Here is a 26620-nt window from a genome sequence, read left to right as displayed (position 1 = left end):
CTCACTTATATCAACACCAAGTTGATGGCGCCCTGCCCGCTTCACTGTCAACAATTGGTTATTGTTACCTGGTCTGTTATTTCACAAGAAGTTGCAGAATGGTGTTTTTCTAAATCTTACTCTTTTGTATCAATCACCTGGAACTTTTCTGCAAAAAACTTTCCTCCAAAAACCATTTGGCTGCCCTGAAATACTCATGCAGAGCAGTCAGGATGAATGTTTTGATCCCTTTACCTTTCCAGTTTTTAGAAGAATGAGTTGGTGCCCTAGCAACCTCTCAGGCTTGGCAGTGTCTTTTTAGTGTCATTGTGAACAAATACATTTTTATATGTCCAATGAATTTTCATCCTTTGCAGTCATTTGTTTTCAGTGATCACATTTTTCCATCTTTCGGCAATAAGAGAGTCTTCACATTTGTTCCTGTGGCCCTTTAACATGACCTCAGTGTCACGAAAACAAGTAGGGTCTGTTTGTCCAGGCACATCAGAGAGCCGAATACCGAGGCAGCGGCCCCACTGGAAGTATTACTGCAAGGTGGCTGAGCAAGGAGGCAGGGGACTGGCTCAGATCGGTTTCCCTGAGCCCAGGTGGAGCACAGAATCCATACAGAAGGTCATGCACACTTGACAGGGGCTGGCCTAGTAACAAGACTGGGGAGGCCTTATGTGCTTACAGAGCATGTTAATATGCTGCTGCCTACATTACATGTCCCAAAAATGGCCAGACCCCACCCAGAGAGTGGTAATGAAGGCAAGGTCCTTGAGGCTCTCTGGCGCTGTGTCTGCACAGGCTCAGAGCGGGGGCTGCTCTGGGTGGAGCTGGCTCCGGAGTCCTGCAAACTGTGGCTTAGGTGTCAGAGATGATCTCAGAAGAGAGCGCGTGCTGTTGAACCAGCAGGCCCCACCCTCAGCCTGGATTGCCCCTGTAGTGCACAGGTTCATCAGCCTCCTTTGGAAGGTCCCATGTCAGGAGCATCTGGATTCTGGAGTTCTGTGAGATGCGCTTTGGAACATGCTGGTGTGGCTTTGAGATTAAATCTGGCTTCAGGATTTGGTTTAGCCTCTTATTACCTGTGAGGCTTGGGCAAGTGATAAAAGCTTTCTGAAACTCACTTTCCTTATCTCTAAAGTCTGAGTGATCATACTCCTCTCACATCAGCAAAGAAGCAGATGTGCAGCACCTCTGAGATGTCCTGTCTTACTTGCAGAAGACATTTCTTGACAGCCCGCCTAGCACTGTAGTGCTTCACTGAGTAGGTGGTACCTGCATAAGGTAAGCTTACCCACTGGTAACTTACGCACGGCGTGCACGCCAAGGTGATACCGAGGGGAGCTGTTATCGTAAAGGGAGGAGAGTGTACAACATTCAGTTTGGGATTGCCTCTCTACCCCATCCCCAAAGTCACCTGATGCTCAATGTCACCTGTTGGGAATCAGTCTAGACAGATGTGAAGCACTGTTGTTTTGCTTTGCCTATAAACATAATTTGTATTCTGATTTGGGACTTTGCTCCACTACCCCGTGTGGTCTTAGCTCTGCTCCATTTGGCCAGAGAGAGAACTGCCTGTCCAGAGGGGGCTGTAGTTTACTTAATGGAGGCTGTTTGGGGCCCCTGTACATGTTCCTCAGGCTGGAAGTCAAACTGTGAATGAGGAGGCTCTCTCACTGCAAATGAACATAGTGAGGCCCTGCTTTGTGGAAACACTGGTTCTGAAAGCCAAATGGCGACCCTCAGTCACAGTGATTAAAAGTGGCCCAAGGAGATGTGAGCCGGCACATTCTGGATGCACCTGATTGCACAGGACTGGCTCCTGACCTGGCCCAGAGCAGAGCTGGTCAGAGAGCTGTCGGGTGGCCCAGGCTGTCCACAGCCCTGGCCTGAAGACTTAGCTCTGGGTGGGCCAGCCCGTTCCCCCCTTGTCAAGGTAGCCCCCGAAGGTCCAGGTGCGCGAATGCTGGCTGAGGCGGAGAAGCAGATGATGGGGACGGGGTCCCAGAGGAGGGCGTCACCCGGGGCTCTGCCTTGGCCTTTTCCTGCGACTTTGCCAGGGGACTTTCAGCCAGGTCTCCATGTACCACTCTTCATCTAGAACGTTCTGGGAAGCACCACAGGATTTGAATGTCTTCCAGAAACACTAGGCAGCTTCTTGGGAGAGTGTGTGACTTGTGGCTAAGTTCAGATTTTGGTGAAGTAAGATCAGTGCATGCCATTTCTTGTCTGTTCCTCTGATAAAGTTAAAGAAACAACACTGATTTAAACACACCCTCTGGCATCAACAACCCAGATAACCACCAGTGAGCGTAGTGCTGGCCACCTGCTTTGGAGAAGGCTAGGCACTAGCCCGAGTACTGGCTTCCGGAGATTTCTCACCAAATCGCTGCAGGGTGACCTGGGAAGGGCTGGTGCCGGTCACATGTTTCTGGAGAAAGAGGCCTTGGTTTGGGGCCCTGATTCCACCACTTACTGGCTGTGGGATCTTGGGAAGATGGGTGGAACCCCCTCAGCTGGATCCCCTCACCTGCAGCACAGGGATGCCGCGGTGTCTGTCACTCATGGCTACTGCTGCCTGGCACCTAGCTGGAGCTTTATAAACAGCATTTCTCCCACAGTCAGCCACTGATGGCTGCTTATTACTGGTAAGGCATCTGAGGCCTGGTGCCCTGCTCAGGTCAGCAGGCCTGTCAGTGGAGCTACTGAGAGGCATGTGGCAAGCCAGGCAGAATGACGGGCTGTGTGGAGGCAGGGCACTGTAGCCACAATGCCAGAGGTGCAGGCTGGCAGCGCAGGCACCTGGCCCTGCGATCCTGGAGGGGGCATTTTGGCACCCCAAGATATGTCTTGTTACCCTTATATGAAAAAGCTTGTTAAGTTACTGTACCAGAAAAACTCGTTTATTGGGTAACAGCAGAGAATCATTTAGGACAAGAAACTATGGCAAAACCGCATGCAAGTCTAGGAACAAAAATGCTCTTTATAGAGGAAATGGCTGTTCTAAACCTTTTGCTTGGAGGAAAGCGGGAGTCCCGTGCGGTAGCTGCTCACTGGCTGGGCTGTTGCTGGGGGAGGCAGGGGCCTTCCTCCTGCTTTTCTGGGCGCGAGCTCCCCCTGCTGGCATCCCTGGGCCACACTGGCCGGGTCTATTCAGTTTCACAGCCTCTTTGGCATGTTGAGTATTTTTTAACCTGTTAATTTCTAAAGGCTGCAAACAGCAGAGAAGCTCTTAAAACCAAGTACAAGTTCCTCTTCTGGGAGATAGTCACGTGCCTGAGGAATCTGCAGTTCCAGGAAGAGGGGGCTGGCTCTCCATCTCCAGAAACCCCTGCCAACAGACAGGGCAGTGACCTACACCCAGGGAGTTACTAGGTTTTCCTGGGTCTCACCTGCATGTACAGGAGGTATACATGCCATTCAGCTTTGGTCTGGTTCTCTCCTGCTAGTCTGTCTTATGTCAGTTTGATTCTTATGCCAGCCAGAAGAATCTCTGGGGTAGAGGAAGTTTTCCTTCCCCACATGCAGCCCCCTGGGGTCAGCTCTGACCATTTCCAGCATACATCACTCCACTGCGGCCCACATTCCAGGTCGGAAGGCATTCCTGGCATCTGTCTGACTTCCTAGCCCAAGCCTTTCCCTGGTAGGCTTCCCATGTCCTTCAGGATGTGCTCGGGAGAAGTCCTGCCAAGACAAGCAGGTGGTGCTGACTGTAGTGTCCACTGCTGCCCAGGCGACACCAGCCCTGTCTGCTGGTCTGCTGGCGGACGAAATGGGCTGACGCAGCACTCCACATGCTCAGCCTAACTTTTCAGAGCTTTGGGGGTCCAGGATAATGAGAGGTGTGCGGCCTCCCTCTACCTGCCCTGGGGCTTGCCTGGGAGTCAGGCAGCACTTGGTGCCAGACAGAACTGTCCCTGGGGCAGGGAGGTGTGCTGCAGAGGGGACAAGACCTTGGGGAGTGACACAGTGCTCCCTGTGATGTCCTGGTCCGGTGTGCGGTGCTTCATCTCTGTAGCAGTGGGCATGGATGAGGTTTGCACTCCTTGAGGCCTGGAGTCGCTGTCCTTCATGGTGCTGCTGGACCATTGGATGGCCCACCCCAGGTGCGCTGTTCAATTAGAGATGGGGCTGTATTTAAACGACAGAATACAGCCAATTAAAAATGGCCACTCCGGAGGTTTCGACAATTTTAATCAATAGTTCAGACTGCTGTGCCATTTAGTAAGGGCTAGATGTTTGTCTAAAATAAATAATTTGAGGATGGTTGTTGGCACAGGTCAAGTACCTTTGCTTACATGGGATGTGTGAAAGTCGCCTCTGCCTGAAAAGCTCACCTCATAGCTCTTGTCTTTAGAAAGCTGGCCAACTGAAAGCCCAGTAAGTGATCACAACCTGGCCCTGCACGTCTAGGCTTCCGCAGGAGAGCAGGGGGCTGGGGGGTGTGGGCATGGGGGCTGAGCTACTCCTGGCCAGTGACGTCCCCAGCTGTGCTGTTGTTTCCAGGACTCAGAGGCCCAGCTGCCCCACTGTGAACCCTTTCAGGCCCTGACGAGATGTCAGTTACTCTGGTCGGCCCTGACTTAGTCCAGGGCACTGGTGCAGCAAAAACATCAGGGTGGCCAACAGTTCCTCTTTCATCACTTAGCAACAGTCCAGGCCACACACCCGGTTTGCGAGGGACTGGGACTTGAAACCTGACCTTCTGACCCCAAGTCTTTTGTTGTCCCTCGGAGTTCCAGTCCACCTGTGTCCTCAGGCAGACACTTGGAGGGAGACATTGCTCTAGGCCCATGTTTGACCTTGATAATATCCTTGGGAGAGTCATTCCTTGATCGATGGCTGCAAGTATGTTCTTTTGTGAACTGCAGAGGCCCAGGCGTGCTTTGGGTGTATATTATGCGTATTGGTGTGACGATACTGGATTGAATAATTCTCTGTAGAAAGGTAGGAAATGTATATACATGTAGGAGACACCCCCATCCAGAGGGCTCAGGGATGCATGTGTTAGAACGTTTGAATGCTGTATGGGGAGTGGACACATGCATGTGTGCCTTGGACAGCAGACGTTCTTACACATGCAGGTGTGTGCACTTCCTTATGAGTTGGGGTCAAGCACTGGGATCGCCTGTAGGGATGACTTACCTGGCCAGCGCTCCTGTTGACCCCACACAGCCTTCTTGGGTCAGAAACCTGCATTCCTCAGATTGAGCTCCAGAACCAGGCCCGTTCTCTCTCGATGACTTCCCTGCCTTCCTTCCACGCGTTCCTTCTCTCTGCCTTGAGCTGCTTGTCATTTGGCAGAGCTAAGGTCTTGTGGCTCCTGAAGCAGAGCCCAGGACTGGTCTGCGGGGGGGTCTGCGCTGTTTGGTGTCATCCTGTGGGTGACTTTGTTATGGGGACTTACTGCAGTCCCTCCTGGGCCTCCCTTCCCTGGTGTCTCCCACCATCAGAGTCCTGAGTTTGTGGTGGTAGGGGTGAGGAGGACCTGGCTTGGGACTCCACCGTCAGCAGCAGCCAAACAAGAGACCCCACAGCCCCAGAGTAAACAGCCTCCCGGACGCCTCAGGAAGGGCTCCCGCTTCCAGGCCCTCTCAGCCTTTGGGTACACGCCAAGGGACTTCGCCTGCGGTGGGGAGGCTGGGGCATGGTCCTCAAGAGTGATGAGGGTGCAGTGGCCTTGTCCAAAATGGGGTGAGGTGGCTGCTGGCAGGTCCTGGGGTGTCTGCTTGCCGCCCTCTGCTGAATCACCTTGGAGCCCACCCAGAGCTCATTGCTGTCCCATTCCTGTTGTTTCTGTCATCCAGTTTGTCAGCATTTGGCAGTGCCCACGCGCACCCTCTGGGGTGCCCTTCCACACCCAGCCCCTGCCTTTGCTGAGATGGCCCCCCCCACTGGAGCCCGCCATGGCATGAGCCCTGTATACCCACACCAGTTTGAGGGGTGCTGTCACGGAGCTCAGGGAGGAGAGGCACTCGTGGGTGAGTCATGTCACGTCACTGATGACCATTCCAGGAGGAAGGCCCAAATCCGGCTGCGGATCCCAGGAATGTGGCGGTGCCTCCTGGGAGCCCCTTCCCACCCTCTCCCTGACCGGCTGGCCGCCTGTGGGGTCTGTGGGGCCCAGATGCTGATGTGCATGCGGCAGGAAGACATTAGCTGCTGCAGTGCCCCAGGTGGACAGCTCTCTTTGGGGGTCCCCTGGGCCTTTGGGTGTCAAGGACAAGACTGCTAGTCCACCTGGCCAGCAGAGGAGGAACTGCTCTGGGCACAGGGGCAGGGCCCTGAGGGGAACCCCGAGGGAGGGGCCGGCTGCGAACAGTGCAGGACAGGCCGCCGGTTCAATTCTGACTGTGGAGGCTGGGCTGGGCCCCCGATCCTCACCGATCGCCTCCCCATGAAGTATGCACAGCCAGCCTGTGTGGCGCGCAGGAGCACGGAAGAAAAGGCCTGGGAAGGCCGCCGATGCCCACCAGCGGCCAGGAGAGCCCGCGGGACCGAGGCGGTGGGGCCCGGGTGGCCTGGACCCTCGCAGGAGCTGCAGGGGGGATGCCCTAGGAGGGATGGGGGCGCCCAGGCGGGTCCGCACGGGATGACGGGCACGATGGCGAGGGGACGGCCTGGGCGGATGTGAAGGTTACAGCACACACGATCTCAACGTGCACGCCCCGCCCGCCGACCCACGACACCCACTCCTCTCGGACACGCTGTCGCAGCCACAGCCGCGCGACGCCCACAACGCCCCTGGCCGCCCGGCCGCGCGCAGGCCTTTAAGAAACAGGGGCCCCGGAGCCCCTCGCGGACCCTCGGACAGGGGCCGGCTGCGGGCGAAGGCGCGGACCCCAGGCCGACGCCGCCCCACCGCGGGTCCCGCCCGGCCAGGCCCTTCGGGCTCTGCGCTCGGGGAGGACGCCGCCGCGTATCCGCGTGGGGGCAGCGGGCCGCTCGGGCCCCAGGGCGCCTGCGCCCCAGGGTCCACCCCGAGCGGCAGCCTCCTGCGGCCACTTCCATTTACCGGCAAGACAAAGGCGGCAGTTCGGACCCTTCGGCCGCGTGCGCGGAGGGCAGGCAGGGGTACCTCCAGCCCGGGGAGCCCGCAGGCCGGGAGCGCGCGAGCCCCGACCGCGGGGGCGGGGCCTGCGCGAGGGGGCGGCGCGGCGCGTTGGGGCGACTCCCGCGTCGGGGCGGGGCGGCGCGAGGGGGCGGGGCGGCGGCGCTGTCCGGTGCTGAAACCGCGGCGGCGCCGGCAGCGCGGGGAGGAGCGGCGCTCGCGGAGTGGGGCCCGAAGCCGCGGCCGCCATGGACTGAGCGCCGCCCGCCCGCGGACATGGGGCCGCCGCTCGCGCTCCTGCTGCTGCTGCTGCTGCTGCCGCCGCCGCCGCACGCCGCGCCCGCGCCCCGCGCCCGGCCGCTCCCGGGGCTGCTCGGTGAGCAGGGGTCGCGGATCCGTGGGGGAGGGGCCTCTCGGCGAGGGGCGTGGGGGAGGGGGTCTCTCGGGTGAGTGGGGGGTGAGTGGGGGGCGCCACTGAGCGGGAAGACAGGGGGCTTCTCGGGGAGGCGTGAGGGCGGGGGAGGGGCGTCCTCTGCGGGAGGGGGAGGGGGCTTCTCTGTTGGGGGGAGGGCGTGAGGGAGGGGTCTTCTCTGCAGGGAGGTGGGGGTAGGGGGAGGGGCGTCCTCGCCGAGGGAGGCCGAGGGGAGGGGGCTCCGGGGAGGGGCGGGTCGGGTCTGGTGGGAGGTTGCGGGTTCGCGGGGTCCCGCGCCTCGGCTCCGGGCCCCCGCCTCCGCCCACTCCCGACGGGGAGCTCCTGCGCGGACATAGCATTTTGTGCCTGGTCGCGCGGCGGCGGGAAGGCACCACGTGGACGCGACCCACCCGCGTGGCCGGGACCCCTGGGAGGGGCGGGTGGGCGCGGATCCCTTCGTCTCCCAGGCCTCGGCTTCCCGCCAGCGGTTTCGCCACGCGAACGCCGCCCATAGCCTCACAGGCAGACGGACATTTTCCTTCCGCGTGCGAAGTGGGCGGCAGGGGCAGGGGGCGCGCTGCGGGTGCCGCCGAGAGGGCCTTTCACGTGTTCGACGCGGGGAGCCTTGTCCCGGGCCCTTCTCCACGCTCATCTTTTTGTTCAGGAGGTTTCTTTTAAAGCTTCAGGCCGGAATTACCGAGCATCACAGATCAGAGACGCGCTGTTAGCGAACGCGAGGACGGCCCCGGGTCGGGGGTGACGGGCCCTGGCCGCCGACGCCTTGCAGCCGGGTCCTCCCTCTGGCGACCCAGCGCCCCAGTTCAAGCACACGAACTCCAGGGAGAGGTGGGCGGACAGCCTCCCGAGATTCCTGGCAGATGCAGGCCAGCTGCCCCGAGTTACTCTCTTGCTTTCCATGCCTCCTTACACTCCCTGGCCTGGTGGGCAGCCTGACCAGCTGGATGGGCAGATGGCTATGGGGGAGAGGTCCTCCGGGCTGGGTCCTGTCCCCCCGCTCCGGGGTGCTGTCAGTCGCTGCAAGCCCAAGGGCCACCAGCATAGATCTTTCTCGCCGGGTGCGCCCTGCTTGGGGGGTGGCTTTGGGGGCTTGTGGCTCTGCCTTGACCTCCAGGACCTTGGCCCGAACCAGCGACGAAGGCCGACCTGCACCAGTGCTCTTGCTGGGCTGTGTTCTTCCTCCTTCTGGCCCAAACGGACATTTCACCTCCTGTGAGAGCTGTTTGCTCAGCTGGCCAGACGCCACCCTCCACACACACACAGGTCAGGGAGAACCAGGGTGTGCCGCTGCCGGCCGCTCAGGATTCTAGAGAAGGCAGCTTCCACGGCCGAGCGGGCGGCTGGTCCTCCAGTACTCTCCTTCCATTACAGCTGCCGGATCATAGCATTTTGTGCCAAACATCACAGAGGAAGGAAGAATAGGGCGGTGGCTGAGGGAGGGAGCAAAGGAGAACCCGAAAGACAGAAGTACATGAAAAGAAAATCTCTGAACTGTCCCGACAGTGCCGCCTGGTACAAGCAATGGCATTTTGGCCACTGGCAAAGTTAATCATTGAAAAGGGGTGCCTTATTCCCCCTCCTTCGCCGTGTGCCCTGAGGGGGCCTACTGGACACAGTCTTTATGTGAGACGACAGCAGGGACATGACCTCGTTGGAACTGTCTCAGGGGCTCCAGGTGACAGGGTTAACCTGCTACGTTCCTGTGTGATTGGGAACTGCCTGGCAGGATGCACAGAGTGAGATGTAAGTGTGGTCTTCCCATTTTGGGACCCAGCCTTCTGCACCCCCGCCATCCTCACCCAGAATGCTGCTGCCATGCCCCAGAATTCACATACACAGTCTCCAGAAAGTGAAGGGGAACCACTGTTACCCATCAAAGGCATACGCTGCCGTTTTTCTCCTTCTCAGCTGTCTGGATTCCGTTCGATAATGGTCACATCAACCACATTGTTCCAAGTGATGATGCACCTGGAGATCCGGCCCTAGCCGTGTCACGCATGCTCCGTGTACTTAGCCCAGATCAAGACCTGCAGAATACACGGTTCCAGGAGACGGGAGTTCTGCTCCTTGCTTGCATTATGAAGTTGGAGGTTAGAATGAGGGGTTCGCTGTCACAAAGACCTGAGACCAGTTCCTTCTGTATAGGACAGTTTACCTTGAGGTAAGGGCCGCTTCACATTAGACATTTCATCAGGGAGCTCTTGTTGAAACAGAGTCCGGAAAACAACCATATCTGAGTTTATTCTCCTTGCTCCGAGCCGCACGCCAGGGCACTGCCTTATTTCCCAGTGGTGGTGGGGTGGATGTTCCACCTTTGCCTGCATCCTTCCAGCTTCCCACCCTTGTACCACCAGTTCTGCTCATGTCTTTCTGGCACTTGGTGTCCCATTATCTGTGACACCATTGTCAGAGCTGAATGGGGCCGGAATATGGCACCCCTTTCAATAATATGATTCAACTTTGCTTGTAGCCAAAATACCATTGCCAGATCAATATTGTCTAAGACATTTGAGCGATTTTCTTCTCTTCGAATACTTCTGTTTTGGATTTTCCTTTGCTGCCCTCCCTCTGCCTTTCTTTGTGATTTTGAGGCATCCTTTTGTTCATTGCTCAGTACTCTTTCTGTAAGTCTGATGTGAGTGTAAGTCTTTTGTCTTCCTGACATTCTTCAGTTCCAGGGGAGTCAGTTTGTGAACCTGCTCAGGCAGTCCCCATGTTTAAGGGCAGTCATGTAAAAAAACTTTCCTGCTTTTGCTACAGAGGTGAATTTCATTTGCCTAAGGACAGAGTTAACCTTTCATGCAAATTTTGCTTGCAGAATCCAAAATCAAACCTAGCCAATGCACCTGGCTTTGAAGACAGGCGAGTGTTTATTTTCTATCTTTGTTTTTGCCTCCCGATTCATCTGCACATATTTTTCATTCACCAGTGAGCCCACACTGAGCTGAAGAGGAGAGAGCAGCCGGGAGTGGGAGTCGACTTGCTTTGTGAACTAGATGGCGTGATTGTTTATTTTTAAATCAAAGCATCCTTCCTGCCACAAAAGCACAAATCCATCTTTTTTCCTGGGGTCTGGAACCCTGAATTTTGTTGTTGTGTGGTAATGAGCATCCTGCGCCTCCCACAGAGCGAGAGCCCAGCCGCCTTGGCACGGTGAGCCCTTCTCTGTCATCTCTTCCTCTTCCTGCTCTGGCTCCTTCAGCCTCATGCCAGTGTCCCCGTGCAGAAGGACAGGGGCCATGGAAACCCTAGGCCTCTGGGCCAGACAGTGGGCTCATCCAGGGAACCAGAGAGTGGTGTGGGACTGGTGTGACTGTCTTCTGTGTCCAGAGATGGCAATTGAATGTGTCAGAGAAATGTGTGGGAAATAAGAGGGTTTAAGATGGCTTCCTCCCTGGGCTAAGCTTAGCTGTGCTCTTCTTTCAAAAGCCTGTTTATTTTTGCACCTGTTTACCAAGGTCACCATTGGTGCCCACTAAGCAGGTGGAGGGGTGTGCTGAATTTGTGGTAGTCCCTCTATTTTCCTGAGTGGTGTTGGACCCCATCGTAGCATTGTGTGCCAGCAATTTCTATAGGCCATGAAATAAATGGAGCTGTTGGGTCCCCAGCTTCCCATGAAGAAGGGCAATAGCAGTGTGAATCTTCAGCCAGGCTGATAGGCGACCCGGGGCTCAGGGCCACAGGGCTTGTGTGTTGATGAGCCTCTGTAACAAGAGTTGATTCTTTGGTGTGATAGTAATTTCTGCATTCTCAGAAAATTTTGTTCTGCTTTTTATATGCAGTATAATTGCATTTGTGAATGCAGTTACTCACCCACCTTTTTCTGGTTTTTGAAAGGTAGGAATATGAGGTGAGAAAGAGGATTAGTAAGGAGAGACGGGGCAGCTGAGCTGTCATTACGCATGGTCTTACTAAGAAAGGTTTCCACTACTGCAACCTCAGGGAGCAGGACCTTAGAATTTCAAAATTCCTTATGAAGAGGTGTTTGTAACTCAATGTGGCCCAAACTAAGAATAATCCTCTGGCTTTGGGTAGCAGGTGTTTAACATATACCAGCAAATAATGCCAGCTTAAGGATTCTATTTGCATGGAGAGGTGAAAAACAGCTTAGGGAATGGGCCAAAGGGTTTCTACCCAGATGTGCCCCTGTAGATGCCGGCTCTGTGAGGCTCAATTGCCAAGAACCTATCTTATCTCTTCTGACAAGGTGTTCCATTTCCCGAGAAAGCAAACAGCTGCATTCATGACAGATAACCCTTTGCTCCATATAAAGCACCTGGCAGCTGTTTTCACATTAGTCTAAATTGACCTTCATCGACGTAGATGCAGCTAGTCATATGTTTTTAATCTTGGTTGATAGGAGGCCAGAAAGCCCAAGAAGCAGAAAACAGTCAATGTACTTTTCTGTTGGCTGGAAACAGAGTGAAAACAGAGTCTGTTGAAGGAAGAAGAAAATTTTTTATTTTAATTTGTGGTATCTTGAACAACTGTGCCACAGCCATTATTTAAGTACCTAGGGCAGGAAGTGAAAAGGGGCGCGGTTCTCCTGGAAGCACTTATGTTGACATATTAAACAACTTTTTTTGTTTGTTAGTCGGCTTCTGTGCTGATAAGCGTGTGAGTCCCATGTTAGTCTAAGTTAGTACTGAATCAGGGACTGGAAGTGCTGGCCTGTAAAATGGCCTTGTGTGGATGGTGTGGGAGAGTAAGAATGCTGGTCAGGGTGTGGGTGACCATTCGGTGTTCACTATTCCTGGATGGAGGTGGACAGCAGGGCACTTCACCTCTTTTGTTCTTACCCATACCCTCCAATCTTACTGACCTTGATTCAGAAAACACAAGGTTGCTCCCTCTCAGCACTGCTCCTAGGAATAGTTTTTGTGAGGGCGGTTCAGGGTGCGGCAGGTGGGAGGGGATGAGCCGACATTATAAAACAGATTGGGGTACCTTCTCTTTTTAATTAACTAAAAATGATCATACAGGGAAATCGAGGTCTTCCTTTTGGGTTTCCAGTCTGTGGACAGACTCTCGTGAGAGGTGACAGGACAGTTAAATCGCCCCAACGCTGCTCTGTGCCTCCCCTTTGTGGTGACAGCTTGCTGTGCGCCCTGAAACCCTGGCAACCCCTGCAGCTCTCCACCTGTGGCCACGCGCACCCCCTCCCCGCCGGAATATCCCTGAGAAGGGGCATGTCTGTCCATTTCGCAGGGGGAAAGGCTGAGGCTTGGTGTCGTTGAGGAATGTGCCATCGCGCCCCCTGAACCAGGATGGGGTCCTCTGTCTCTGCTGAGTATCTCCTTTCTTCCCTGGACAGCGATCCCAGGATGGGGCAGGGTCAGCACTGCGGGATGCAGGTCCCTGCAGGATTCCTTGGGCTGTTAGAACATGGCTCCCCAACTTGACGAGGACGGGGATATCTGCCTGTTACTATCACAGGGGCAGGGGGCATTTCACTTGTGAAACTGCCTTTCTCTACAGTGTGTCAGAACCTCTAGGCTCACTGGGGCTGTTCAAGAGAATTTGAAATGCCCTTAGGCCCTGAATGGGGCAGCGGGGGTGTGGGGGGTGTGGGGAGTGGTTGGTGGTGTTGATTTTCTGAGTTGGGTGTCCTGGTGTCAGATTCACTTACTTGGTTAGCCTCCCTGAGGGAATCTTGATGTTTGGAAGTAAATGATTATTTTGGATGTGTTGAGCCTCCTATCCTGGCAGGAATGGAAGCACCACCACAGAATTCATGGCTTGATGGGTCCATAAACACTCTGTTCAGAATGCTGCTATGCTTCCACCCGATTTTTTTTTTTTGGTATCATTTATCTACAATTACATGAGGAACATTATGTTTACTAGGCTACCCCCTTCACCAAGTCCCCCCCAACAAACCCCATTACAGTCACTGTCCATCAGCGCAGTAAGATGCTGTAGAGTCACTACTTGTCTTCTCTGTGTTGCACAGCCCTCCCCACATTATACATGCTAATCGTAATGCCCCCTTCCTTTTACCGCCCCTTATCCCTCCCTTCCCACCCATCCTCCCCAGTCCCTTTCCCTTTGGTAACTGTTAGTCCATTCTTGGTTCTGTGAGTCTGCTGCTGTTTTGTTCCTTCAGTTTTTTCTTTGTTCTTATACTCCACAGATGAGTGAAGTCATTTGGTACTTGTCTTTCTCTGCCTGGCTTATTTCACTGAGCATAATACACTCTAGCTCCATCCATGTTGTTGCAAATGGCAGGATTTGTTTTCTTCTTATGGCTGAATAATATTCCATTGTGTATATGTACCACATCTTCTTTATCCACTCATCTACTGAGGGACACTTAGGTTGCTTCCATTTCTTGGCTATCGTAAATAGTGCTGCGATAAACATAGGGGTGAATCTGTCTTTTTCAAACTGGGCTGCTGCATTCTTAGGGTAAATTCCTAGAAGTGGAATTCCTGGGTCAAATGATATTTCTATTTTGAGCTTTTTGAGGAACCTCCATATTGCTTTCCACAATGGTTGAACTAATTTGCATTCCCACCAGCAGTGTAGGAGGGTTCCCCTTTCTCCACAACTTCGCCAACATTTGTTGTTTGTCTTTTGGATGGTGGTGATCCTTACTGGTGTGAGGTGATATCTCATTGTGGTTTTAATTTACATTTCTCTGATGATTAGTGATGTGGCGCATCTTTTCATGTGTCTGTTGGCCATCTGAATTGCTTCTTTGGAGAAGTGTCTGTTCAGCTCCTCTGCCCATTTTTTAATTGAATTATTTGCTTTTTGTTTGTTGAGGTGCATGAGCTCTTTATATATTTTGGACATCAAGCCTTTATCGGATCTGTCAATTATGAATATATTCTCCCATACTGTAGGGTACCTTTTTGTTCTATTGATGGTGTCCTTTGCTGTACAGAAGCTTTTCAGCTTGATATTGTCCCACTTGTTCATTTTTGCTTTTGTTTCCCTTGCCCGGGGAGCTATGTTCATGAAGAAGTCGCTCATGTTTATGTCCATGAGGTTTTTGCCTATGTTTTTTTCTAAGAGTTTTATGGTTTCATGACTTACATTCAGGTCTTTGATCTATTTTGAGTTTACTTTTGTATATGGGGTTAGACAGTGATTCAGTTTAATTCTCCTACATGTAGCTGTCCAGTTTTGCCAGCACCATCTGTTGAAGAGACTGTCATTTCCTCTTTGTATGTCCATGGCTCCTTTATCATATATTAATTGACCATATATGTTTGGGTTAATGTCTGGACTCTCTAGTCTGTTCCACTGGTCTGTGGCTCTGTTCTTGTGCCAGCACCAAACTCTTGATTACTATGGCTTTGTAGTAGAGCTTGAAGTTGGGGAGCGAGATCCCCCCTACTTTATTCTTCCTTCTCAGGATTGCTTTGGCTATTCGGGGTCTTTGGTGTTTCCATATGAATTTTTGAACTATTTGTTCCAGCTTCCACCCGATTTTTAAAGTGTGGTGATACAACCACCAAAGAAGCTAGCTCTCACTGCAAACCAGTTACAACAAAAAGTCCACTTCGGAGTAAGGGGTGATGGAAGGATTATTTCCTAAGAAAATTTCCTAAGAAAATTTTAAGAGTAGGTTCTGTCTAAGCTTGACATTTAGCGTGGCTCATTCTAGGTACCTGTTACTCTTTTCTCAGCTGTGCTGATAAGTGTCAGAGTGGCCCCTCACATGCCGCAGGCATCCTGTGTTCCTGTGTGCTCCTAACAGCCTGTTGGGCTTCTGATGTCCTACATAGAGTCCAATGCATGTATTTGGAAATGGTTTCTTTGGTGGAAGGAATTTTCAGAAGAAAGGCTGACCTGGTTTCCAAAGGGGAAACAGTTTATATTAATGGTGTAAGTCAATTCTGACTCCAGTGGCGAAATACAGTCAACCTGTACGTGGATGGAGCAGCCAGTGAAACTGACCTTGGGAGGCTGATGCTTCTTCCATTGGGGCCTGTGGCCCTGCCCCAGCTCAGCAGTGATTGCCCTGTGCCAGTTCAGTGCTGTGCGTGTTCTCTGAAGCAGCTGCGTTTAATGAGCACCATCAAAAGTGCAGGTCCTCCGTGGCGGGCTGGGGGTGAGACCGGGGGAGAGGAAGCAGCCGGGGGCCGCCCACCAGCCTTCCTGGCTCATGCCGTCTGCCACGGCACAGCTGCTCTCACCGGAAACACTGCAGGACTTCTTGTGTCTCTTGCTCTGCTTCTGCCTGAAAACGGGCTGTGGCTAAGATCCTCACACTCTGTGTGATGTAGGTGTTCTGTGAGTGGGATACAGATGTGCGTGGAACCCCTGTGGGAAGTGCCGCGTCCGTCCCAAGGCACAGACGCCTGTCCTTGCTGCCGGGCCTTCCCGCATCCTCCGCCTGTTTCAGCAGGCGTTCTGGTCACTGGCTTCATGAGAACAGTCCACGTGAAATGACAGGAGGAATACCACAGGTGACTTCCAGAAACGCAGTGGGAAGGGAGTGGACGTGGGCGCAGAGCACAAAGGACAGGACGAGGTAGTGTTGCTGGCCGCATGGTGGCCGACTGGGAGGCCACCTCCTCTCTCTAGCCTAGCGATCTGTGGTTTGCACTAGTGCTTGTGCTGGAGGCCAGGAGGAACGGGAGGACGTCGCCTGCAGGTTCCGAACTGACTGCTAACCAAGTTCCAGATTCTCCGTGCTTTTGGGAGGCTTGCTTGACATGGTGGGGGCGGCCTGGTAGTGGCTCTTCCTGGAAGCTCAGGTTTCCACTTAATGATGGAGGTTGGTGGCCAGACAGGGTGGAATATCATTACTATCGAGAGTAGTATCACTGGTGAGTCCAAGTCTCAGCTGAACTGAGTGTTGAGATGTTTGCAGAAGCATCACTGTTACATTTTTAACAGTATATCATTTATGTTTTTACATAAGCATAGTTAGAAAAATGGTCACACCCAAGCTCTGAAGTAGCTGTATTTTAATGGCACCATCAAAAGTGTAGCAGATTACACTGTAGATTGTAATGAGATTAGTGGTGATGACACTAATTCATTTCACATCATCCCTTAAAAGAGCTTAAACCCTTGAATAAAAGAAATAGGGCTCAAATCAGTCATGTAAATTTCTTACATGTTTGAGTGGAATGGGAAGGACATACTCTTTTAGATACACTGCTTTGTTTTAAAATATTGTGTACTATTTGATAGATGCAATTCAGCACTTTTTAAAGGGTATTTCACATGTCTAGGTTGCACTGTCCTTAAGCGTCTGGGTTTTTGTCTTGTCACCGAGGCATGAGAAGTATTTGATGATGGAGACGGGGATTCCCACCCTCCTTAGAAGGCTGAGGGTCAGGCACAGCACCGGCCACATGTGGGACCCACCCACGCTGAGTGTGTCTGCCTTCTGCCGCCTGACACAAAATGCACACATGCTCCTTCGAGGACACCACACAGTGTCACCCATTCCTTGAGCCCTGCACCCCTCTCTTTGAGCTGAGTGAGGACTCTCCACACCCCACCCCCAAAGGGCTCCCAAGCCTACCACCCTTGTGCTGCTCACCCAGGGACACATGCGGTGCCACCATGTTCCTTCAGAGAAGACAGCTGCTCAGAGTAGGTGGGGTCTCACTTCCCTGAGGTCCCACTGACTGCCCAGCATCTCTTCCTGTGGGTCCTGCGCTCAGACTGTCTGATTTGGGCGCTGTGGACCTCTGCAGGGAGGGGACCCTCACCGCCAGGCCCCGCTGCGCCGGTGTCTGGCAGCCACTGCCTATAGCCTCCCTGTCTGTCTGTGTGGCTCTGTGGGCTGCTGTCTGTGCTTGGAGCCGGCTTGGGGGCTCTGTGCTGGGCCGCCCGGCCCCTGAACTGCAGTCGGGCAGTTCTTGTCGGCGCAATGTTTGGCCGGCCCGTGGACTGGCCAGAGGAGGGGCAGCCCTGCAGTCCAGGTCTGTCGGAGTTCCGGGCACGCTTTGACCTGCCGAGGGAAGAGCCCCGGATGAGGCCCCAGCCCCTGCAGCTCACCCCTGCCGTCCGTCTGTCTCTTCCTCTCCGAGAAGGACAGGTGAGGAGGTGCCCCCTCGCCCTCCTGTGTTTCCGAGGCCTCTTGAGGTCTGCAGGCACCTGTTCTGTTCGGGGGCAGGCGGAGGGTCGGGAGCCGAGGCATGTGTGCCTTCCGCCCTGCCCAGCTCTGTCACGCCCGTGTGTGAGGGTCGGCGCGCCCCTTGTCCTGCTGCTGTTGGTGAGCTTGTGTGGCATGTGGGTCATGGACAGCGCGTCACTCCCCAGAGAATGCCTGGTGGCTGCCTGTGTGGGGAGGGGGCAGGCAGAGGTGCCCGTGGGCTGTGGTGTGGATGGCAGCAGATGGGAGGTGTGGTTCCCACATGTGGCCCTCATGCTGTGTGGGGCGCACCCTGAGGCTCGGCCAGCTAGGACTCCCACGTTCCCAGCCCCTGACATCTATCTCATGCCTGTCACCTGGAATATGCTTTAAAAAAAGGCTTTGTGGCAGAGTTAAGTTGGAATAGAGAAACTGTGATGTCAGACGCAAACCTGTGCAGAGACTGATTTCTTGCAGATCCAGATGTGGGTGGAAACTCCTCTTCTGACAGGAGCCTGCCAGAGTCCCTGCGCAGGGTGGCCAGGAGCCCAGGCTGTGCCCACCTGCTGGTGCCGCCACGTGTTCATAGAGCACACATCTCCCTCTGCTCGGCCACAGCAGGCCTTAGGTATTCTGTTTGGGGCAAGAAGCAAGTCCTTCAGGAGGGAACATTCAAGGGCACTGTTGGAAGCCCAGAGACACTTGTTCATGAGTTTTTCACTGCTGGGAGTCTAAGGAGAAGGAAGCATCTTGGCCACTTGAATAAAGAAACAAGAAAACCGTTTTAAAGTAGAAAAATTATTTTTCAGAAAAAAGGTTAGATTCTTAATTTAGACTCCTAAGAAACAGGATCTACTTATTTTCTAATTTTTGTGACAGTTTCTAATAGTTGCCTATTCTTAACATATAATTAAATTTACCATTGTCGTTGAAGATGTGGTTACATGCATGCAGATCCAGTAACCAGAAATGTGTAAATTACATGGCTCATGTGCTGAAAACCACTTCATGGAATTCATATGATAAACAAATGTCTGTCATATGGAGAATGGACCAAGGCAATACCAAAAAAGTCAGGGAATGAATAATTTTTTAGTAAAGAATATGTGTGTAAGGGACAAAAAGTATCAAACTTTAGCAATGCAGTTAGATTCTGTTTGGTTGTATCCATTTTGTCTCTTTGGGAAATAAGATGTAGTTCTCAAAGAACATCTTTGATTTAGTAATTCTGAGAGTATAAAAATGTGCGATCGAGTTGAAAATTTGGATATTTATGTAGATATGCCTGTTCTTATTCTCTAAAGCTTTTGAGGGAGTGAAATATGGATGTCAAACCCATTTTAGGAAAATATCAGTACACTAACTAGGGAGTCTATTTGTGCTGTTAAAAGGTGATATGCTTTGTATAAATTGATAGTGTTGTACAGGTAGCATTTGTTTAATGATTAAGCGTTTTTCATGGGAACTCTGAAAGAACATCAAATATCCAGGTAAATTTAAAGTGAAGCATTGTGGAAAAAAGAATGTTCCAGACTGTTAGAGGTGATCTTACGTAATATGTCTCACATATCTTGTAGATTGAATGGGTACTAATTGCAAAATCAAAGCCTCATTTTGAAAGGTTCTACCCAGGAATGGGGATATCATTCTCCTGTTCCAAATGTGGTAGTGGTTCCTCCAGAATTAGAAAGGTGCTGTTTGCTGGGTGAATGAATGACCATCAGGAGGAAGCGAATGCCCTCTGGAGAGGGCGGCAGGTTGTCCAGTGCGCAGTGCGCAGGAGAAGGGCAATAGGTTCCTTTACGTCGTAGCGCAGTGGTTCTCAGTGGCTCTCAACTGTCTGGGACATTTGGTTGTCCCGGCTGGGGACCTAGAGTGGAGGCAGGGATGTGGCTGAGTGTCCGGCAGCGCACGGGAGACCCCCTCCAGCCCCGAGGACTGTCCCCAAGGAGCGGGCAGAATGTCAGCCAGGTTCAGCCTGAGAAGCTCCAATGTAGGGAGAGCCTTGGGGAGGGAGCCCTGGCCATGAGCACCTGTGGGAGAGGAAAGGATGGACATAAATTGTGGCAGAACAAACTAATAGAAACAAACTTGCCCTTCTCCATTTCTGGCAGACTGAGCACTGTGAAGGTCCGATGCTGCCACTCCTTTGTGTGAGACCCTCCCAGACGTCCTGTGCCAGGCCCACACCCCCCACCTCACGCCCATCTGCTGCACATGTGCCCCCTCCCCACCTCTCTCCAGGGGGGTCCATGGGTTTGATGGTGCACCCCAATAGAAATGTGCATTTATTTATCAGTTATATATATACTGATTTACAAATTATATGTATGCTCTGAACTAATGCTTTTTATAAAATGAAAAATAAAAGATTGAAAGATTAAAAATGGCTAATGATTAAAATATTGGAGTTAGAAAAAATTCTTTGTACTTACTAAAATTATTAATAACATTTCAGATGCTTAGTTTTTAAACATCTTTTTAATCTCTGGCTTCAATCTATCACATCTGCTGTCTCAAGTTACAATATACAGTTAGAACAGTGGCCACTATTGATAATATATGTAAATCCATAATTTTTATTTTTGGCTGCCTTCTTGTTGGGTCTAATTGAATTGCTATGCCTTGACATTTATCCCTTGTCAGATTCCTGTGAAGAAAGAATATGTTTTCCACTGAACTATACAATTAGACAGGTTGGAAAACCTCTGGTCAGTACCATGGGTTGAGCACCTACTATTATTATATACCAGGCACTGTACTGGGCACTGGACATGCAAACACAAACAAGACAGTGTTGCTCCCAGAGCCCTCCCTGCCCTCCACAATCAGCCCAGAACCCTCCCTGCCCTCCGGAATCTTTCTTGGCTCCAGAAGCTCACCAGAATCTGTCTTCTGTGTATTTCCAGTGCTTGTCCTGTAATAGAATTTTATTAAGTTAATTCACTTAATAACTAGAGAATTTTCCATGCTCCATATACAGTTCTTACTTTGGGAAGCTCTTCTCTGTTTCTATGTGAGATTTTTGTAAGTCCTGCCTTTTTATTACTTGAGTGTTTGTTTTGTTGTGTTTGCTAATTCTTGCCAGGAAATGGAAGCAGCAACTATGAAGTTGGTTTTTTACCTTTTTGCACATTGAAGAAATAGATGCTTTTCATTAGACGTGTTGACAAACATGAGCCTTAGTAAATAATAATGACATGCAAAAATCCCAAACCCTGCATCAGACAGAATAAAATGACACAGAATAGGGTGTTTGGTCCAGCTTGACCACACCCTGCACCAGACGCTTGTGAAGGTGGTGGCCAGGGCAGTAGGTATCTTGGGAAGAGTCCTGGGCCCTGGGGGCCCACATCCCCCTGTCATGGTGTGAGACTTGACTGGGTTCTTGGGGCTTTGCATGGGGTAGCTGGTTGGTGAGAGAAGGACCGCTTGAAGAGTGCCCTCTGTATGTCCCTAGAGAAGGAGCCATTCCTAAAAAGATATGAAAACATCTCAGATTCTGTGCTGTAAATTGTTTTAGTCACAAACCATAGATCGGCACTGAAAGGCTGAAGGTGACCCATGTCAGGTGCCTCTGCCGATGAGCTCAGGGTCCCGTAAGTGTGTCTGTGTCCCTGCTCTGTGCTTGGCGGGTCTTGTTTTTGGAATCGATGACCTTTGGCTCCTTCTCTGGGCTGTGTTGTAAATTAACAAGTAGCAAAAGCCGGAAGTGAAGTGTCTGTGGAATGGAATCCCAAGTGAGAAGGAGACTCCTGTTCACATTCTGCACCCTCAGGGGCGTGGGTGGAGCGCTGTGCTCAGCCGTCTCATCCTGACTGCAGGGACAAGGCAGTGGCCCTGGGTGAGTTGTGCCCTTCTGGGCCTGCGGTCCAGGCCGTGAGGGGTCCTTTCAGAACAGACAGCGGCAGATTCTGCAGTAGATTTGCAGTCTGGAATCACGAGGTCCTTGGCAACCTTGGTTTGACTCAAACCCTCCACGTTTGTGGCCCCAGAGAGGCTCCTTGTATTTCCACATAGGGGCTCCAGGTCTGGGGGCAGCACCCCTGTGGTAAGGCCTGGTGGAGGATCAGGGGTCTGTGGGTGTCAGGGACACAGGGCAGTGTCCGAAGTGGCCCCCTCTGTTTTGTGGAGGCCCAAACTTCACTTCTTTCTCAGTTGCTCAGCCATGATCCAGTGCTGGGCATCTGGTCCACACTACCCTACAAAAGCCCAGTTTAAAACCTGAAGATCAGTGTAGTTCCTTATGGGGGGGGCATGCACCCTGGGAGCTTATGTGTGGATCGTTTGCATCCAGGCGCCCAGAGGGCCTGGTCACCTGGGGAAGGTGGGGCAACATGTCTGACGTCAGAGGGTGATGAGTGAGTCCTTTCTATCAAGTCAGAGTTACTCACTTTGAAACCTGTTAAAATTCTAAGATTATATTATTGTTATTTTTTATGTTAGCAGTTGTGGTAGCAGGTGGTAGGTTTCTTTTTGTTAAGCATTTTTAATTGGGAACAAAGATTTGTCAACTTTGTATAGGTTCCCCAAATTTTAAAAAAAGGTTACCAGTCTGTAAAACTAAAAAAAATAGAAACCACTAGTTTAAGGAATATTATTTTTTTCTTTCAGTTTTATTGAGATGTAATTGGCATACAGCCTAATGGCTTGACTAATATATTGTGAAATACTACCACAGAAGTGAGTTAACTCCCGTCATCTCATTAGATACAAAATAAAAAGAAGGAAAAAAAAACAGTTTTTCCCTTGTGATGAGAACGTTTAGAATCTACTTTCAGCAGCTTTTGTGTTCACCATACGGTCATGGAGCTGAAGGTGAATGATGTCAACTCCAGGAATATTTGTCTAGAGCATGTGGGGTAAATATCACAGTTTTGTGCAGCATAAATCAGGCTTATGATCGACACCAATATTTGAAGACCTCTCCCTGCAGATTCTCTCAGTATATTGGAAAAAGGAAATCTAGTCTGAAAGTCATTTTTTCTCTCCCAAGCCAAAGTCCCCAGGATGAGGTATTTAATGTTCCTACCGTCGTTGCAAGTAAGGGTCCATCACATCACGAGCGACCCGAACCGATTGTCCACTTTCTCTGGACTGCAGGTACCCCGACATAAAGTAAGCACTTAGGTGAAGATGTATTCATATGTATACAGTTTATGACACTCTTGTTTAACCAATTACAGAGCCGTCTCCTTTTACGCATGTCTTAGCCACAGTAAATGACTCAGCTAGCGGGGTGTGTCCCTTCCAGCAAATCTGGGTTGGGGTGTGGCACCTGTGTCTTGTCTGTGACCCTTTCTAGAGCTGTCCCCTCCCAACAAACCTCCCCACCCAGCCCCCCACATTTCCCTGCTCCTCACCACCTGCCCGATTCCAGCAGGATGACCCCCCTGTCTTGCCTTTGTCCAGGAGGGCTGTGTCCGTGCCCGACCCCTCCTCATCCAGCATTCCCCATCAGTTCATTAACGTGGATATTGGGTTACCTTTGGGGGGTGGGCCAGCCTGCTCAGCACATGGCAGGAGCTTGTGCATTTGTCAGATAATGAGCAAGCCTGGAGGTCTGGAGAGAGCCTGCTGAGCCTCAGCCTTGACATTTTGCATTGCCGTAATGAAAAGCCTTCCTAAAATAAACGCTGCCTGCATAATGTCTAATACATTCTGTTCGGAGGGTGGAAAATGGAATCGCAGGCACAGCCCCAGCCTCAGCCAGCCTGTTTGTCACGGTGACAGGGCGGCCTGTCGTGAGCTCAGAAATTTTCTGGCCTAGAAAAGATCGGAATAAACACCATAAATATCCAGGGAGGTGCAGTGTAAATGCATTTCATTCATTTTGTTGGATGAAAGCCATTTAGCTCCCTTTTATCTTCTATCATTTCCGTGTCTGTGTTTGCTGATGGGCCCTCCGTGACAATAGGCCTGGCAGGGGGCCTGCAAGAACTGGGGGAGCTGACTTGGGACATGCGGGTGCTGCTGCGGTGGTGGGGGTGGGGCCCTTCTTCTCCTCCCTCCCAGCATGCAAGGACAGAGGCGAAGTCCTCTCCTCCTCTGGAGTTCCCTGCTCAGGAAGGACCCATTGCGCTGGTCCAGGACCCCCTCACCTTTGAGGGCCATGTGCCCAGGGACATCGGGTGCCCTGGGGTCAGGGTCAGGGCTGCCTATGCCAGGTAGCTGGCCGGGGCTCTGGGAAGATGGTTGTGGGCTTGTGCGGCGGGCCTGGGGACAGGTCTGCAGTGTTGCTGTGACCCTCTGATGCTTCTCCTACCGAAGTGCTCAGGAGCCAACGAGCTTCTGATGTCTGTGGACAAAGCAACTAAGTTGATCTTCAATGTCATCAAAACTGTTTATGATCTCAGGGAGAGGTTTTAAGGGGCAGAAAATGGCTAAGACAGAGAAGAGACTGAGGGCAGGTGTGTGGTGGATGGTGAGCTCAGAGCCAGAGTCGTGGGGCCCGCCCCTGAGTGCCCTGGCCTCCTCTGCAGGGGCTGGTTGGGGGCAGGCTCTCAGGTTGTCTCTGTTCATTGTGGGGGTTGTGACATGACAGGGTGGCACCCTGGACCCCAGCACCCATGTGTCTGCCCCCTGTGGTTCTGCTCTGTCAACTGAGACTACAGATCCCACATGGGATGCTTGACCTCATCCCAGGGGCCCTGATAGCACGGATTCCATGGGGAGCTGCTCTGTGTGGGTATGGCCAGATGGAGCCCAGGGACCCAGGGGTGCGGATGACGGGTCGCAGCAGGGCGTCTGTCTCCCCTCAGGATGGGTTCCGCTCCTGCAAAGCTCCCCTTCTGTATGGCTGTGTTTGGAAGTTGCGTATTTAGCTCTACTCTGACAACCTGTGTCATGTAGTCACAAATATTACCTGTATGAACTGCAGCTCTAAAGTTAACCGCAAGTACAGGTGGATAGCGATACTTAGACGGATGCGGCCGGGCTCCCTTCTGTCCTGGGAACCCCTTGGTTTTCTAAAGGAGAAGCCTCATGCTTGCCTGTCCTGTCCCTGCCTCTCTCCCCACCATCCGGTTTTCCAAGCTGTGAAGGCAGCAGGTAGGGCAGGGCCTGGGCTGCCCCCTGAGGTTTCTCAGGGGTGCAGATCCCACTGAGAAGCAAGCATGTGCACAGACGGACGGCATGGGCCTCTGCTTGTGACTCTTCCTGGGTCTGCACACACTTCTCTGTGCTCTAGCCAGGACTTCATGCCCCTCCCTGTCTCGGCTGATGTGGACCACAGAGCCTCTCTGGGCTGAAGGATCAGTGGCTGCTGGCTGAGCTGGTCACTCTCTGGGCCTCCACCTGCCCTTTAAATAACCATGTGCCAGGTGAAGCAAAGCAAATCGGAGATGGAGTGGGAGATGAATGGGTCAAGGCAGATGCCCCCAGGGCTCTCAGGTGCACCCCTGGGGTTGGGGCCAGGGGCAAGAGCCTGGTTGGTGCCCCTGCCTGGCTCCCTCCTAAATGTGCCCCTCTAAGGCTGAGAGCTGCTGGTGCTCATGTCGGTCTCTGAGCCTCGCAGAGCACTGGGATGACTGACAGCGGGTGGGGGAGCACCTCTGTCATGCCCCCGTGGGGGCAGTGGGGTCGCCTCGGCCTCTGACAGGGTGATTGGCTGTATCCCTTGCAACATGCACAATTCTGTGACCAAAGTCCCACTTCTAGGACTTTGTCTTACAACCTGCTTACACACATGTGAAAGATGTTTGCAGAAGGATCTTCACTGCTACTTTCTTTGTTGTAAAGTAATACTAGAAATGACTTAATTTTTTGTAATAAGAGAGTCAACCATAGACTCTTGCAGTTGCTAAGAATGAGGTAGGATGGCCTGGAGACTCAGTTGATGACACAGTAACGGTGCATCTGGTGGAGAGCTTGTCCCGCCCACACTGCCTGTGCCCCCTTCATTCATGTGTGGCCCTCAGTGGCCCTGCAATGTAGGAGCTACTGTGATGGGTGTTTCATGGATACCCTCAGGTGCAGGGGCACCCTCAGCCCAAGTTCCTGACCACTGTGATGTCCACTGTCAGGTTTTAAAAGTACATAGTATATCCTATAAACAGGACAGGCCATTCATTAAAAGTGGGACTCTTATCAAAGACCTCACCATCTCTTCATAATTTATTGAAGAATAAGATGCAGGGATGAGACTGGCCTCTGGAGCCCCTAGAGGTCTTGGCCTCCTCCTCCCCCTGAGCTTTCCACACAGGCCCCATCACAGGTGCTGGGGTACGAGGGGGGCATAGGCACTGAGCCAAGGGCCCCCGGAGGCTGGGGGCAGGAATGACTCCCGCCGCTCCTGTCTGAGCAGGGAGGAGTGGCTGAATGCCATGTGGTAGGCTCTGTTTGGGAGAAGTTGTAATCAAGTCCTGTTTCCATGGTTTTAAGTTCGGTTGTTCCCAGTTTACACTGGCTGGGTATGGGCACTGCCCCACCCAAGCTCTGAGGCATTATGGCCGGTCTGTGAACTGCTGTACGAATAATCCCGCATCTGCCACACTTTTGGTTCTTCCTGACATGCCCTGCGTCCATTCCCCCTGTGTCAGACTTTGGGAAAGGGCCGTCTGTGTAGCCAGTGCTGGCCAATCAGTCACAGTGATTCTGCCTGTTCCGAGAAGCCACCTCAGGACACCTGCATGCCCAGGTCTTCAGCTGCACATTCACAGCCCTGTCTCGGTGGTGGGGATTCAGCTCTCAGGTCACCATGTGCTGGTGCGTGCCTCTGCCTGTGTGAGGCCGCGGGGCTCTCTGTGCATGAGTGTGTGGCTGTGGCGGACAAGCCCTTTGCAGCCCGGAGGATGCCTCCCTGCCCCACGGACCACTTGCTGTAGGAAGTAGTGAGCTGCTGGCCCCTGCCGCTCTCTGATGGATCAGGGAGTCATTCTCTGGCTTTAAAGGACCTGTACTCAGTGTAAGGAAGACTTTCTGTGTGATTGGTTTAGTGTCTAGTTAATCCACCTCCGTCCACACGTGAAATGGTGAGCCTGGTCGCATTATGTTTTGGCGTGGTCCCTAAGAACCTTCATCACACCATTGATCCTAAATTGCCTGCTGCAAGCCTTCCAACTCCATGTAACCGTGAGGTTGATGGCACAACAGAAGATGCGCTTCA

General features: G+C 52.4%; 1 protein-coding gene across 3 annotated transcripts in view; it reads left to right on the top strand.

Moving 5' to 3' along the window:
- The first annotated feature begins 7222 nt into the window (after positions 1 to 7222).
- Positions 7223 to 26620, top strand: part of PTPRN2 (protein tyrosine phosphatase receptor type N2) — a 723823-nt gene continuing 704425 nt past the window's right edge. For 2 of the 3 annotated variants that reach the window (XM_036899583.2, XM_036899582.2), the window contains exon 1: positions 7225 to 7415. In XM_036899583.2, the coding sequence (XP_036755478.2) occupies positions 7316 to 7415 (100 nt within the window). In that variant the 5' untranslated portion in view covers positions 7225 to 7315. Of the gene's footprint in view, positions 7416 to 26620 lie in introns of all 3 variants that reach the window. The other variant, XM_036899584.2, reaches the window with a different exon arrangement.

This window comes from Manis pentadactyla, chromosome 7, assembly GCF_030020395.1.
Source record: "Manis pentadactyla isolate mManPen7 chromosome 7, mManPen7.hap1, whole genome shotgun sequence".
Classification (NCBI taxonomy): Eukaryota; Metazoa; Chordata; class Mammalia; order Pholidota; family Manidae; genus Manis; species Manis pentadactyla.
Note: the sequence above shows the minus strand (reverse complement) of the source record. Positions and strands in the feature narration are given on the sequence as shown.